Source organism: Lithobates pipiens, unplaced genomic scaffold (assembly GCF_037356315.1).
Source record: "Lithobates pipiens isolate NorthernLeopardFrog02 unplaced genomic scaffold, aLitPip1_a1.2 Scaffold_8, whole genome shotgun sequence".
NCBI lineage: Eukaryota > Metazoa > Chordata > Amphibia > Anura > Ranidae > Lithobates > Lithobates pipiens.
The window spans coordinates 62,443,269-62,460,242 of NW_027507903.1; the positions used below are offsets into that span (position 1 = coordinate 62,443,269).

At 40.2% G+C, this 16,974-nt stretch overlaps 1 protein-coding gene across 6 annotated transcripts in view; it reads right to left on the bottom strand.

Moving 5' to 3' along the window:
* The window catches only part of BNC1 (basonuclin zinc finger protein 1), a 363,494-nt gene that overhangs the window by 23,500 nt on the left and 323,020 nt on the right, over positions 1-16,974 (bottom strand). For 3 of the 6 annotated variants that reach the window (XM_077472395.1, XM_077472396.1, XM_077472394.1), the window contains one exon: positions 6,167-6,233. The exons of 1 other annotated variant lie outside the window; for it this stretch is intronic. In XM_077472395.1, the coding sequence (XP_077328521.1) occupies positions 6,167-6,175 (9 nt within the window). In that variant the 5' untranslated portion in view covers positions 6,176-6,233. Of the gene's footprint in view, positions 1-6,166; positions 6,234-9,051; positions 9,202-16,974 lie in introns of all 6 variants that reach the window. 2 more of the 6 variants (XM_077472391.1, XM_077472392.1) reach the window with 1 other exon arrangement.

The window sequence follows — 16,974 nt, forward strand, 5'->3', positions numbered from 1 at the left end:
AAATCAGGTACTGTTTTACCTGTCAAAAATGTGTATATTTGTTCAGCTAGTTTTTGAACTAAGGCAGCACTGCCAGAGTCTGAACTCACTTTGCTCCCCTACAGTTTAAGTAATACAGCTCGGTCCACGATGCCTCAAGTTTGTTTGTGATTGGATATTGATAGAAAAAATGATGAGGTCAACCCTGAGCTGTTCTATCGGCCAGCTCTCTCTGTAGTCTGCAATGTAAAGCCTCAATTGACTTCCAGTGCTACATTTCCTACCTATTAAGTTGTGCAGGGAACTACAGGGTACAAATATAAATAATTCCTCAGATGCAACTTAAAAATTTGTTAATTATTATTTATTTTTTTATTTGAATTAGTACCCAACATGGTTAAATTGGGGCATTTTATGTCTGTTGCTTTAAGTCAAACAAAAATATTACCCATGCAGGAAATTTTAATTGGTTTCCTATTGTGCTCAATATTCAGAGAGAAGGCAGGCATAAAAGTTCATGGACTATGTAACAACTGGAACAAACACATTTCAGAGGGGATAACAAACTTTTATGGTCAGATTGTTTTCTAATGAAAGTCTGCTTTCCTACATCTCTGGATAGGAATGTTAGGACATCAAAAGTCCTATTTCAGGGAGGTGTGCGTCAGTAAAATAAAACCACTTATTCTCAGAGTGTCTATTCTAAATGTAACCCACTTGCATTAAGGAGGAAGCCAGCTTTCACTAGATTTTTTAATATGGATGATTACATTTGTAATTGTTCAAATGACAGCCAGATAAGACGGGGAGACGGAGAAGTAATTCTGGACTGGGTAAACGTAGAATTCCTTCATGTCTGGAAATGAAGTGCTCTGCATACTATGCCCGACAATGAGCCAATGTTGGGGATACATATTAATCCTCTGGGGAAACCATTCCTGTACAGAGTGGAAAACAGATTATGGGAGTCTAAGAAAACTAGTCTCAAGTTACCCCTATTAGCATTTCATCAGCAGCACTTCCTACAGGGGTTTAGAACATCTGCTGAAACTCTGTGTGCAAGTGATTTATAGATTGAATTTATCAAAATACAATGGTTGAAAAAAAAGTGGTTTTATGGTAATAAGGATACCGAACTGTTTGGTATAAGGAGAATTGCATCATAATGATATCTGGCTTCAGATTGTAGAATATTTATTTCTACCATGGCTCTTTAACACATGATAAAGTATTTTTTTTCAAATGGGGAAAAACAAGATACACTTATGTTTTTCGAAAATTATGAAAAAATTTCAAAATTACACATAATGGGAAACAATAAATGCACAGCATCAGCAAAACTGATTTTATATATATATATATATATATATATATATATATATATATATATATATATATATATATATATATTTTTTTTTTTTTTTACGCTAGAGTAGGTTTTCTTGACAAGAGTTCTGTGAAACTTTAGGAATCCTTGAACAATGGAAAATGAATCTCCCACCTAGGTTGACCACCATTGTAAATCAGCAAATTTCCACTGACCACACTTTAGCAGTAGTGGTGGTGTCCACCAACACTAAGGCCGCGTACACACGGGCGGATTGTATGGCCTACTTAGTCCGTCATACAATCCGATGGACAGTCCGTCCTACTTTCGAATGAACGGACTTGACCACACACGGATGCACAAACAGTGCGTCGAAAGCTTGCGCGATGACGTGTACAGCACGTACGACGGGACTAGAAATAGGAAGTCCAATACACAGCAATGCAACCTTCCGCCGTATAAATCCTTTCTGAGCATGCGCCATTCTTAGTCCGTCGAACTAGCCTACTCACGAGCGGATTGTCCGCTGAAACCAAAGTATGACGGACAATATTACGGAAATTCCGAAAAACTTAGTCAGCCAGACTGCACGCTGAAAAAGTCCGCTGAAGCCCTCACACGAGCGGACTGTCCGCTGAAATGTGTTTCGACGGACTAAGTAGGCCATACAATCCGCCCGTGTGTACGCGGCTTTATGGTCCATATAAAAGGGGTTGTAAACCCTCACACTTTTTCATCCTATGCATTAACCACTTTTAGACCGGACCATTTTGCTGGCTTAAGACCAGACCACTTTTTGCGATTCGGCACTGCGTCGCTTTAACTGACAATTGCGTGGTCGTGCAACGTGGTTCCCAAACAAAATTGACGTCCTTTGTTTTCCACAAATAGAGCTTTCTTTTGGTGGTATTTGATCACCCCTGCGGTTTTTATTTTTTTGCGCTATAAACAAAAAAAGAGCATCAATTTTGAAAAAAAAATTTTTTTTTACTTTTTGCTATAATAAACATCCCCCATAAATATATAAAAAAACATTTTTTCCTCAGTTTAGACCGATATGTATTCGTCTACATATTTTTGGTAAAAAAAAAAAAAACAATAAACGATGACTGGTTTGCGCAAAATATAGCGTTTACAAAATAGGGGATAGTTTTATGGCATTTTTATTAATAATTTTTTTTTTTTACTAGTAATGGTGGCGATCAGCGATTTTTATTGTGACTGCGACATTATGGCAGACACATCGGACATTTTTGATACATTTTTGGGACCATTGTCATTTATACAGCAATCAGTGCTATACAAATGCACCGATTCCTATGTAAATGACACTGGCAGTGAATGGGTTAACTGTGGGGGGCGTGGCTGTGTGTTAGTGAACACTGATCTCTGCTCCAATCACAGGGAGCAGAGATCAGTGTCACTTGTTGCTAGGCAGAACGGGAAGATGCGGTTTACTTCCGCATCTCCCCGTTCAGCCTCCCTGTGAGACGATCGCAGGTATTCCCGCGGTGATCGAGTCCGCGGGACCCGCGACTGGACTCACGGGGGTCCCGACTGGCATGCGTGCACGCTGGCGGCGGCACACACACTATGGCACGTGGCAATTTCAAATGGACAAATGGCCAATTTGCCTGCCCGTGCGATTCTGCCGACGTACATTGTCATGCGCCGGTCGGGAAGTGGTTAAGGTGAAAAACCTTTTGTGCTGCAGCAGCCCTTCCTTTTACTTACCTGAACCCGTTTGTTCCAGTGACAGGGACAAGCACAGCGACTCCAGCTGCTGTCTCAGGACCTCATTGGATAGATTGATAGCAGCAGGAGCCATTGGCTCCCGCTCCTGTCAATCAAATACAGTGACACAGTAACTGGGGAGTGGGACCAAGTCCTGCTTTCTGTGTCAATGGACGCAGCAGCAGGACTTGGTAGTGCACCCGCACAAGTGCCCACATGGAAAGCAGCTCTCCGTGGGGGCACTCGAGAAGAGGAGGAGCCAGGAGCGCCACAGTGGGACCCCAGAGGAGGAGGATTGGGGCCACTCTGTGCAAACCCCTTGCACACAGCAGGTAAGTATGACATGTTTGTTATTTAAAAAAACAAAAACAAAAGCTTTACAATCACTTTAAGGCTGGGTTCACAGCTATGCAAATTGGATGTGGCTTTCCCCGCATCCAATTTGCATGGTGCGAGATTGTGACCAGCTCCATATGGAGTCGATTCACATATCTCCGCTGAGACTCCGATGCAAATTTGCACAGGGATCCTGTGTGTCCAAAATTCGGGCTGAAATAGGACATCAAATGGTGAACTGGGATGCACTGGAATCGTGTTGTGAGCTGCATGTGGCAATAGTGTGAACCCAGCCTAAGGGGCAGTACAATTTTCGCTATCTGCATTTATTTTTTGTTATTTTTATTTAAAGATTGTTAATGAAAATGTTAATATATACAACTGGTAAGAGTTAAAAATATCTATCCAATGCATAAAATTCTCAAAATACGCCACATTCTTTTTTTCCTTTATTTACTTTTTACAACTTCCTGATCTTGCTACTCTACTTTAAGCTGTAGGTATAATCATGATTAGCAGGGGCTCCTCAGGACCTGAAATTTGGTTTAAGGGTTCCTCCAGGTTAAAAAGGTTGAGAAAAGCTGTGCTAGAGAGCTGAATGACTTAAGCCCCATACACACTATCAGATTTTTTTCCTTCAGATTTACCAAAACCATGTAGTACAAGGGCCTGCCTGATTGCATACAAATTGAAACTCCTAAGGTTTGACCTCATATTATATGGTTTTGGTAAATCTGAAGGAAAAAAATCTGTGGAAAATCTGACAGTGTGTATGGGGCTTTACTGTCCACTTTGAAGTAGAAGTTCACCATAGAATTGTCCAATGAACAATTAACAGCCATTTAACACATGCACATTGATAAATGCACAGCAACATATTTGATATTTGTCTGCATTCCAGTTGTCCAGCAATCAGCACTGAAAACTACCAGACACGGACACCATGTAACTTATGGTGTCACTCAGACCTCCTTGTGCCATCTACGTTTGTTCATAAGGGCACAGAGGAAGTATTTCCAAGTCAGGCTTTGCAAATACAAGATGTAAATAGTACCTTTCACTTTCAATACTAATGGTAAACACGGCAAAGAGAAAGAGAATCTCCTTAATGGGGACACAGACCACAAAAAAAACTGACAAGCATTCCAAATCCCTCTCCACTCTATCCAAAACTAAAAACACATTTTGCCTTTAGTTATACTTTAAGTTATCAAGTTTTTTTTATTTTTATAAATAATGTAACATGAGGAGTAAAGCCTTGTACACATGATCGGATTTTCTGCAGACAAAACCTCAGACTTTTGTCCGAAGGCGTGTGCCCGGATTTTGTCTTGCATACAAATGCCAAGGAATTGTCGGCCAACAAACATGAACGTAGTGACATACTACGTGGTTTTTCAGCTCTTTAGCGCCACCCAATTTCGTGTTTGTAGAAGTTTGGTGAGTGTTGATTCGTGCTTTTCATTTACCGCTTTTTAGTTCTTTTCAGAACGGACGCTCGTCAACCAGACATGTTGCAGAATCGGAGGCGATAATGTCTTGGTCTTGGAGTTATTGTTTTGACCCAAGTCCAGTCCAGGAACAAGATGAGGAGGATTTCTATATTAACCGTGACCAATTATGTCATATGCCTTTGCTGTGGGAGCTCCAGGAGAATAATCCATGATTATTTTCAGAATTATCTCCGGATGACAGACCCCTATATTAAGAAGCAGGAGGCTTTTATTTTATTTTTTGGTTGAATAATAATGATTTGATTTGGTATATTTTTGGATGCATAGAATGCACATTTTGGTTAAGTTCTATTGGCAGATAGCATGTATAATTTTATTTGTTTTTTTTTTTTAACGCACAATAAAAAAAATTGTGGTGAATAATACTTGGCTATGTGTTTTATTCCAAATGACAGTTTGGGAGTAGGCAGCTACATTTAAAAAATACAATGCAACTTTAACATGGGACACCAACATAGTTGTATCTTTGATCTTAAAAACTACAGGATAATGGTGTTGTGGCAACTTGCCCAAATAAAAAAAAAAAAAAAAGCATAATAATATTATTCTTGATATCACTAGAAAAAAAAAGCCTTTGAAAATTTGTTTGCAATAACACCATCAGTATCGCCAGCAAAGCAGCTTCATTATTATCCCATTAAAGAAGAAGAGAATGTGCGCTGCATTTTGAGAGTTCATAATTTGCCACATCACGAATGTTAATAATCCATTACTACTAATTTACAAGACCGACCGCTTCTGGTTCATCCTTGCTTCTGAGCATGCGGGTTTGTACTTTGGACTTTTGTCTGACGGAAACTCCGACAACAGATATTTGTCTGTGGAAAATTTTAACACCTGCCATCCAACATTTGTCTGCAGAAAATCCAAAAATTGCCCGATGGAGCGTACAAACGGTCGGATTTTCCGCCAACAGCCTGTCATAACCCAATTCCTGTCTGAAAATCTGTTCATGTGTACGAGGCTTTAGAGCAGAGATCTCCAAACTACAGCCCTCCAGAACACACCCCATGAGGCATTGTAAAACCGACATTCACAGACATAACTAGGTATGATGGGAATTGTAATTTCTGAACAACTGGAGGGCCATAGTTTGGAGACCCCTGCTTTAGAGTCCAATATGGATACAACTGCAAACAATGGTGGGAAGATCCTTCTGCTAGAGTCCTCTAAAACAAACATCTACCAAAAAATGGGATATCTGCTTTGGGTGGACAGACATTTGAAGGTGAAGTGTTAAAACTGGGAAAAGGAAGGAAAAAAAAAAAAAACTTACCTCATTCATTTTGTGCTTTGGTTCGGTCCCCACAAACAGCTGAATCTCATTCCCTGGAATGCACTCACTAACACACAAAACAGAAGGTCAAGTTACTTTCTGAAAACATTTCTTGGCAATGCATCTCAAACCAGCTACCACCCTCATCACAGATATTCTCTCTGCTACAACTAATGACTTCTGTTTAGTATCAATAAACATTAACCCATTTTAGGTAGTTTGTAGCATAAAAGTAGGATTGATCACCAGGATGAGTTTATGGATAAACACAGATCCATCTTTCATTTTTTTCTGCAGTATGGATTCTCTCCAAATGCAGAAAGTAGTAAGAGACCACAAAAAAAGAAGTTTTCTTTGTTTTTTTTGTTTTGGTGATTCTGCCAATCCTGATCCCAGTTTTACAATTAATTGATATCATAATATATATATATATATATATATATATATATATATATATATATATATATATATATATATATATATATAAAAAAAATTATGACCCCCATAAAAGACTAACACAATAGACACAGAATAATGGCTGGAAGTTCCTATGATCATATCAGCACATATGTATTGAATTGTGGGGGATAGGGACTGGTGAGTATTAGGCTCTTTCATGACTACACTGGCCAGAAGACGAGGAATTGGAAACAGTCAGAGTGGCTTGCCCATTTCCAGTAGCGGAAGGTACATTACATTCCCTGCCCCTCTGAGAGGTTTACTAGCATTCATGGTGAACAGGTGTTCAATAGTCCAATAGCTGTTCATAGACCCCCAAATCCAGCATGTACACCTGGGCACTAATAATGTGAGAGAGCCCAGTGTTGAAGGACATAGGTGTTGGTATCAAAATAGCTTTGAAACATGACAGGATTTATGTGTCAGAAAGAGGTTGATACAAAAAAAATACAAAAAAAAAAAAATGGATTGACCTGCAGATCAGCTGATTTTTACAGATATCTGCTGGCATTATTTAGCCTGATTAAGTGAAGTTGAAAAACAGACAAAAGGTCCATCTAGTTCAACCAACAGAAAGTAAAAAACCTTCATAAACAGAATCACATCCACAGCTGAGCCAGAGGATGGCAAAAAAATTAAATTAAGTCTGTTCTAATTTGCTCCAACAGGGAAAATCAGATATTCCCTGTTTCAACAATCCCTGGTGTTTTTACCTGTAATTGTTAGGATATAGATATATTCTGTGATTTTAGGAATGCAGCCAGCCCTGTTAACTACTTGCTGATGGGCGGCATACCAGTACATCGCCCCACTTCGAGTGGTTATACCGGGATGATGCTGCAGCTACAGGCTTCATCCTGGTATCTAAAACTGGTGGAGTACTTTATAAATAGCTGCTGGATTGATATTGCAAGTGGAGGGAGGGGGTCACCCACCATGCCATCACCCCCCATTTTATTCTCTAGAGCCTCTGTTGTAAGAAAATATATAATGTTTGGGGGTTTAAGTAATTTTAGCAAAAAATAATAATAATCAGATTTTTACATGTATGTGAGAAGTTTGAGAAAAAGGCCTGGTCTTCAAGTGGTTAAAATAATCTACTGAGCTGACCAGAACTAGTGCCTGAGGAAGCCAATTTCTAATTTTTACAGCTCTTACTGTGAAAAAGCCTTTCTGTATGTGGAGATGAAATGTTTTTTTTCTCCAGACAATCTAAGACCATCAGTTCCCTCATCTCTACCGAGATGCTCAGTCATGTATTTACATCTTTTGTAAAATATTCTTTTCATGTTAAAGGGGTTGTAAAGGTTTGTTTTTTATTTTCTAAATAGGTTCCTTTAAGCTAGTGCATTGTTGGTTCACTTACCTTTTCCTTCGATTTCCCTTCTAAATGTTTTTTTATCTTTGTTTTCTTTGTCTGAATTTCTCACTTCCTGTTCCTCCTCAGTAAGCTGTTCTGGCTGACTAAACACCACTCGGATGATGGTGTGAAGTTTACTGAGGAGAAACAGGAAATGAGAAATTCAGACAAAGAAAAAAAACATTTAGAAGGGAAATCGAAGGAAAAGGTAAGTGAACCAACAATGCACTAGCTTAAAGGAACCTATTTAGAAAATAAAAAACAAAGCTTTACAACCCCTTTAAGTTTGCCTTCTCATGTTCCAAAATTATCAGCAAATTCTATGCCAAGTTATCCATTCCATAGACCGGGATACAATTTTCTGCAAAAACTAGATCAGATTGTGTTGTTTTCTATAACAGGGTACTGGGTACATGACTACCACATTGGGCACATGACTGCTCTGGCTCGTTGGCAATAATTTCTCTTCTATTTTACAGTTCTAAATTGATCTCCCAATTCTGAACTCAAGTAACCTCCCAAAACTGTTGATTTCATTAAAGGGAATAGCAAATAGGTTTTTGACAGACTTAATATGAAATAATTCAATATGTGTTTGTAGTGTTCAGTTCTATCAAAGATGAAAAGAAAACAGCAGATGCTGGTCATTTTTCATACCACCATGCAGTGAATTGTAAGCATATTACTAAGAACAAGGAACGTGAAATATAGACTGGCATTGCGCTACCAAGGGGAGCGGGGGAGAGATTCTGAAGTCACGGTCTGTTCACCGAAAGTGATACAGTTGTGCTCATAAGTTTACATACCCTGGCAGAATTTATGATTTTCTTGGCCATTTTTCAGAGAATATGAATAACACAAAAACTTTTCTTTCACTCATGGTTAGTGTTTGGCGGAAGCCATTTATTATCAATCAACCGTGTTTACTCTTAAATCATAATGGCAACATAAACTACCCAAATGATCCTGATCAAAAGTTTACATACCCTGGTGATTTTGGCCAGATAACATGCACACAAGTTGACACAAAGGGATTTGAATGGCTATTAAAGGTAACCATCCTCACCTGTGATCTGTTTGCTTGTAAATTGGTGTGTGTGTATAAAAGGTCAATGAGTTTCTGGACTCCTGACAGACCCTTGCATCTTCCATCCAGTGCTGCACTGACGTTTCTGGATTCCAAGTCATGGGGAAAGCAAAAGTATTGTCAAAGGATCTGTGGAAAAAGGTAGTTGAACTGTATAAAACAGGAAAGGGATATAAAAAGATATCTAAGGAATTGAGAATGTCAATCAGCAGTGTTCAAACTCGAATCAAGAAGTGGAAAATGAGGGGTTCTGTTGAAACCAAACCACGGTCAGGTAGACCAACTAGAATGTCATCAACAACTGCCAGGAAAACAGTTTGGGATGCAAACAAAAACCCACAAAGAACTTCACTTGAAATACAGGACTCTCTGAAAACATCTACTGGAGGAACATTTGCATTTATCAGCCAGGAAGCTGCGCAAGGGACGTACTTCGACATTCCAACATGCCAATGATCAAAAACACAAGGCCAAGTTGACCTGCCATTGGCTACAGCAGAATAAAGTGAAGGTTCTGGAGTGGCCATCTCAGTCTTCTGACCTCAATATCATTGAGCCCCTCTGGGGAGATCTCAAACGTGCAGTTCATGCAAGAGAGCCCAAGAATATACAGGAACTGGAGGCTTTTTGCCAAGAGGAGTGGGCAGCTTTTCCATCTGAGAAGATAAAAAGCCTCATCCACAAATACCACAAAAGACTTCAAGTTGTCATTGATGTTAAAGGGGGCAATTCATGGCATTAAGAACTGGGGTATGTAAACTTATGATCAGGGTCATTTGGGCAGCTTATGTTGTCATTATGATTTAAAAAGAGTAAAAACAGTTAATTGATAATAAATGGCTTCAGCCAAACACTAACCATTACTGAAAGAAACGTTTTTGTGTTATCAATCATATTCTCTGAAAAATGGCCAAGAAATCAAATTCTGCCAGGGTATGTAAACTTATGAGCACAACTGTAAGTGTCCAGAATTCTGGAGGGGAAGGGTAAAACACTAATGTAAATGTACAATGGCCATGTACTGAGGAAATTACACTGTGTCCTGTAATCATTTAGTGTAGACTTCATTGGTTATCTTTCATATATAAACGTAGAGGAATGAAGGTGGGGGGTCTTTTTGTGTCTATGTTATTACAACCAGTACATTCTTCTAGAGAATTATAGAAATTCGAATTTATTTATTGCCAAGGGTAAGACAATTACCCAAGCTTAAAGAGTAGCTTTACTTTTGTTAAGAAAACAATCCCCCTCTGGGTGATCAATGTACACTTCATTGGATTTTAACAATCTTTGTTGCAGATTCCTACCTGTTTCCACCATGAAGAAATAGCAATTTGGTACATTATTTATTACAGGTACTTGTATAGTGCCATCAGTTTATGCAGCGCATATATATTGCACATTCGTGTCAGTCCCTACCCCCAAGGAGTTTACAATCAAAGGTCCCTAACTCACATACATACACATACTTGGGCCACTTTTTGACAGGATCCAATTAGCTCACCAGCATGTCTTTGGAGTGTGAGAGGAAACTCACACAGGCACAGGGAGAAAATGCAAACTCCAGGCAGGTAGTGTCATGGTTGGGATTCAAACCAATGACCCTAGTGCTGCTAGGGTCACTATGCTGCCCATTATGTCAATGTGCAGAGTGAATCTGAATGGGAGTGACATATTCATTATTAATCACCTGATGCCCTTGCAGTGTTCCAAACGAGGAAAGCAGAGGGGTCTGCATCCCTTTAAAACTGATGATACCTTGGGAGTATCTCACCAAAAATTATAATTTTGTTACATAGTAAACCTAAAATATGACTTGCACCTTAGTGCAGACTTGTAGGAAAATAAGTGAAACAATCATACAAGCAGGAACTTACATATTTTGGGAAGTTATTTTACCAGCTGTGTACAGAAGGCCTCCAGGTGTCCATATCACATTGAATTTTTATAAAATATTAAAACAGCAGATTTAAAGTGATACTAAAGTCTCTGTTTTTTTCTTTAAAAATAACAAACATGTTATACTTACCTCCTCTGTGCAGTGGTTTTGCACAGAGCAGCCCAGATCCTCCCCTTCTGTGGTCCATGGCTGGAGCTTCTTGCCCCTCCCTCCTGTTGAGTGCCCCCACAGCAAGCAGCTTGCTATGGGGGCACCCAAGCTGAGCTGCAGCTCCATGTATCCATTCAGACAAAGAGCTGCAGTTTGGCCCTTCTCCCTCTCTCTCCTGATTGGCTGAGTTTATTTGACAGCAGCGGGAGCCAATTGCACCACTACTGTGTCTCAGCCAATCAGGAGGGAAGACGACCAAGGCACTCGTGGACATCGCTGGATAGAGATGTGGCTCAGGTAATTAGGAGGGCTGCTGCACACATTGAATGTATTAAGATAAAAAAAAAAAAAATTACTTTACAACCGCCTTAAAAGAAAAGGTAATTTTTAAGAACATTCAACTTCAATATGTCTTGTGTAGAATTATTGGCTATATTTCTTCCAACAAAAAAGGAGTTACCCTTTAAATAACACTGCCTAAACTATCTAAATGTAACAGGAATAGAAACTGAAGTGCCACACCACTACTACGAGGTCCAAGGTTGCTGCCAAACAAGCTGCCGATGAGGCTTGTAATTTAAACTGGAAAAAAAAAATCTGATAAAAAGGGGCCACTTGGACCCCTGAAACGCGTTGGCTACTTTTTTGGATTGTAACCCTGGCTTTTGATGGAATAAAGTTATATTCTGGACCTAGCAGTGGTATGGCACTTCAATTCCAATTCTTGTTACATTACACTACAAGCCAAGGAGACTGAGGAAATCCTCTGTGGTGTAGAAGCCACCATCTCAGGACCCAGATCATTTACATCAACATCAGTACCTTAAAGTGATTGTAAACCTTCACATTAAAAATAAAATAAAAATAACAAACATGTCATGCTTACCTGCTCTGTGCAGTGGTTTTGCACAGAGCAGACCCAACCCTCTTCTACTGGGGTCCCCTGTTGGCACTCCTGGCCCCTCCTCTATATCGGGTGCTCCCACGTAAAGCCGATTTCCATGGGGCTCCCAAGGCCGGCTGTTGCATCCATTGACAGCATGACTCTGCCCCACCCCCGTGTCACAGCTTTTGAGTGACAGCAGTGAGAGCCAATGGTTTTTGCTGCTATCAATCTGTCCAATGAGAGTGAGTGTCTGGAACGGCTTCGCTTGTGCACATTGCTGGATCAAATTAGGCAAGGAATGCATTAGGGCCAGTTCACACTATTGCGATGGCAGACATCGCATGTAATTCACAGCGCACTGCTGGTCACATTACCTGCAATGTCTGTGTGGGTGCAATGTCAGCCATACAGATAGTATGGCTGATATCGCACCGCATTCGGTTCAAACACGCACAGGACCCTTTTTTCAGTTCGGACCAAAATTGGATCGCATGTGTGTTCACACATTGCGATCCGATTCATGCCCAAACTGTCAGTTCGCAGTGCGATATGTAAGCTGAAATTGGGGTGTCGCTAACACATAATGACACTCCCCAGCAGTTTGCATATGGCAGTGTGAACTGCCGTGCGTTCCGGGTGCGATGCGGGAACCCGCAGTTGATCCGCAGGGTTCTCGCATCGCAATAGTGTGAACCGGCCCTTCAGGTGAAAAACCTTAAGGCTTTACAGCCACTTTAAGTGAATAATACCAGTAAGATAACTCTATGGCTCCAGTGCTATCTTTCCTCTTTCCTCAACTGTTCAAACTATCTAAATGGCTACTTTCAAATATATGGAGAAAAAAAAAATTGCACACTCAGAGCAGCCAATGGCGGTGGACTTTGGGATCGATGTACTAAAGTAAAATAAGGTGCTCATTTAGCATGAAAATGTTTTCTGAGTTTACTGAATGACTTCCATCATCCAATCACGTGCAAGCAAAAATCTATAACATATACAATACATAATATATATTTTTTCACTTTTCTTGCACATGATTGGGTATTCTTTTGAAGTGAATATTCCTCACATTCATTAGCTAAGGAAAACATTTCCTTGCAAAGTGATAGCCTATTTGCCTAGTAAATCAATCCCTATAAGTCAAATAATTTTAGACATATATTAGAATAATGCATTCCTCCCTTACTACATATGCACATGCTGTCAGAGCTAAGGAGCACACACAATCCAGTTTATTCATTTAAGTATAGTACGAAAATGGCATATTCAGCAATGTCTACAAGGATCTAGTAAAAGCATGTGGCTACAGTCAGATGAGCCCAGCACACCAGAAGAGACAAAATACTTCTACAAGTAATGTCTCTGTATCAATTAACTGGCTGAGCATAAGCCACAGCTCATACAGAAAGAGATTAGATCACCATTAGGCCTCCTCATGTCCACTTTAACCCTTTCTGGAACATGCAGCAAGCTGATATATCATGCACAAATGTAGGATGTGATGAATCCAGAAATACAGTACATGTACCCTACCTTTACATGGGATACAATCCTTTGTATATTACAAATATGAAAGAGTATTCAAACCTTAAACAGATCTCTTGTGTGGCTGCATCTATTTTCAGAGTTCTTTTGCTTTATTTTCACCTGGTAATCCTGAAAATAACACACTTCTCATTCCTCAGAGGCCACGTCACTCCTCCACTGTATCTATGGAGGGAGCCATGCTTGTCATCATAGGCTCTTCTAATATGGACTACAAATGTCTCTTTATATCCATTAAATGGGGGGGGGGGGGGGGGGCAATTGGTAGTTTACAGAAGACAGTCAAGTTGGAAGATATTCTTCAATGCAGCTCACAGGAAGTGACAGGGACACTACATTTCTGGTAAGATCAACAGGTATTTTCTATATTTGCTGAAAGGGTTCTTAGCTTGAGAAATAAAGAAACCTAATGCAGGTGCAGTTAGCTTGCTAACCACTAGAGAGCTCTGTTCCCTATATGGTCTGATACATGGGAAAGTTATAAGCAGGGGATGGCTCCCTCTTAGAAAAGTTCCTCCTCTAGTGATGTCAGGGGTCAGTGAGGACCCATATAAAGGCTGTAGGAAGGGCCCAGTGTAGTCAGGGAATAGGAGCCATGTAGTTGTTACCTACAGCACTTATTTACAGGACCCTCTGCAGGGCTGAAGCCCCAGGTAAGACGGAACAGAACACAGAAGGAACAGCTGGAGTCACCTTGACTCCTATGAACTTCTTCTGCAGGTCCTGCAGCGGGGTGCAAAAGAAGGCCAGAAATAGTCCTCTGATATGAGTAATGGTGAAGCCTGGGAATGAATGTGCCATCTGGGAGCGTGACCAGCTGGGCAGAGCTATGGAAGCGACATGGAAGAGACTGGTATACTAATGTGAGCGCCTTGATTTTACCTGGTGAAGGAAGCTAAATGCTGTAGACTTAGAATACAAGGGGGGGGGGGGGGGAGTGGTTCCAATTTTGTGGTGCTCCCAAGGAGAGGAGATAAAAAAAAAAGGAAGATGGCTTACAAATTATGTGCTGGCATTCTGTGCAGAAATGACAACTACAGAATATTTCCTCCTGTGTATGGAGTTGTGGGCCATAGAGTTCAACTAGTATGTCAAATGTGATGTCAGATGTCATGAAAGTTTTGCAAAGTTACAGTGAAGTGCGAAAAATACATTTTATGTGTGGACATTCCTTCATTCATGAATATCTAGGTCTATGGCTGGGGAATTCATGAGCAGGCCTATGGCCAGGAGTTTGACACTATATGGCGGAAGGTTTCATCGGCAGCAGAGGGGTTGTTGTCATATCCAAGAAGAGGCAGGGAGGAACTGCACAGTTGGCACCAACACACAGCTAATCGTTCGCCCCCATAAAACCAAGTACTGTTAGCTGCAATACAATGCATTTTTATCTTGAGTTTAGTTATCCAGAAGTTTAATTATTTTTACATATTTACATCCAGCTTGTGGGATCCCTGTGGAAGCTGGAAATCACTGTAATAGACACCACTACGATAGTCATATCTGAGAGCTTTTCAGTCCTGTGCCAAGCAGCTGCCCTGCTGCTTACTGAACACGGGAGGTTGGCACAGGCGTCAGAGAACACTGCGTTTTCTCCTGATGTCACTGCTCCGCCTCTCTAACTTGTCCAATCAGAAATGCCTTGCATTAATTGAGGAAATGCAAAGCGTTCTCTGAATGGCCCGTGCTGAGTGAGTAACCTCCTGTGCCCACAATTCTTCAGTATGGAACCCAGAAGCTGGTGGAGATCACTGTAGTGGTGATGTCTAATGCACGGATTTCCAGCTACCACGGGGATCTCACGGGTATGGCACATACATATTTACATTGGTTCAAGCTGGGCCAATATAACAATCACCATACAAAGCTTCAGCTTTAAAGTATCAACTACTTTATGTAACAAAAAGTGATATGCCCTAGATTCTCACTAGCCATTAAATAAAAAGAACATTTCTATAGACCCCCAAGGCATACTTAAAATTAAAATAATCATATTTCAAAAACATGCTCTATGAGATATCGTACCTTCATGCCTATTTAATGAGGAAAGTGGCACAATGCAGTAACCTAGAGCTAGAAATGATCAGACTGACACATTGGTAGCTATGGGTTACAGCAATCTAATGATTGCTCTTAGCATTTCCACACTGAATATGACGGCTTGTCTTCTGCTCCATGTATGTTCCTGGAATCTATTGAATTTTAAGATTTAGTGACCCAAGAAGGCGAGGGTGCTGTATACAATATATTTTTCTGAAGCCTAAGCTCTTTTCTTTTTCTGACAGCACAAATTCCACATAAACTTGTATATATCCATTTAGAAGGAATGACAGACTAGGTCTGGCCATAGATGAGAATTCGGTGAATAGATTTTCAATATTGAAAGAACATTCAATAAGCATGACAACAAGGCAGCATTTTATATACAAAAACAATCACGAATGACAAAGTGGTATTAAACCCAAAACCAAAAATGTAGTTTAAAGAGGAACTGCAGTTTGCTCACATAATTTGTAATAAAAACATCTTTGCCATTCTGAAGCTTCCATCCAACCACTTTGCATATTTTATATATACTGTGATTCTGTACTTGCCAAATATGCTGCAGAAATCTCCCTACACTGAGTCTGGCTGCATCCATTTTAACTGTGGGCAGCTGAAGCTGCTGCCTGTTCACTTCCTGGATTTACACAGAGGCACACCTCCAGCTCTGCAGCCTTCATTTGCCCTCTTATGACTCATCCCCCTCCCTACCTTGGCAAACTCTCATGAGAGAGAGTGCATGATGTCATAATGACCAGACAAAAAAGAGGAAGTGGGCTGTATAAGGTATTTACTGGCAGAAACAAATTTTTTTACTAACCAAAGTTAAAACAAGGGCAGAAGATTTAATAGATGGAAAGTTGAAAAGATGACTGAAGGTCTGCTTAATTATTAGATGTATCAGCTGCACTAGTTTTCTTTTTTTTAGTCTTTTTTTCCCTCTATTTTCACCTGTGATCTGGCCAGTAACACCTCCTCTGGATGAAAGAGCACAGGGAGACCTTTGGACAGCAGCATTGTCAGTCTAGAGGGAGGGGAGTGTTAGATGTACTAGTAGATTTAGATACACCAACATATTGAAGCCAAGACTTATAAGCAGTTACAGCAGTTTTTTGGGGGGGGGGGGGGGGGGGGGATTTTTTTTTTTGCATAAAGGTTTTGCATAAATAAGATCCGACCACTGCAAGTATCGTTCCCATTGTTAAAAGGGTTGTAATGCCTAAACATTTTTCACCCAATTCATTCCCTGCATTTGTATCGGTACCCACACCCTTCTTATACTTACCTGAGCCCGAGCTTGATCCAGCTCTGTGATTTTTTTTTTGCATAAAGGTTTTGCATAAATAAGATCTGACTACTGCAAGTATCGTTCCCAATG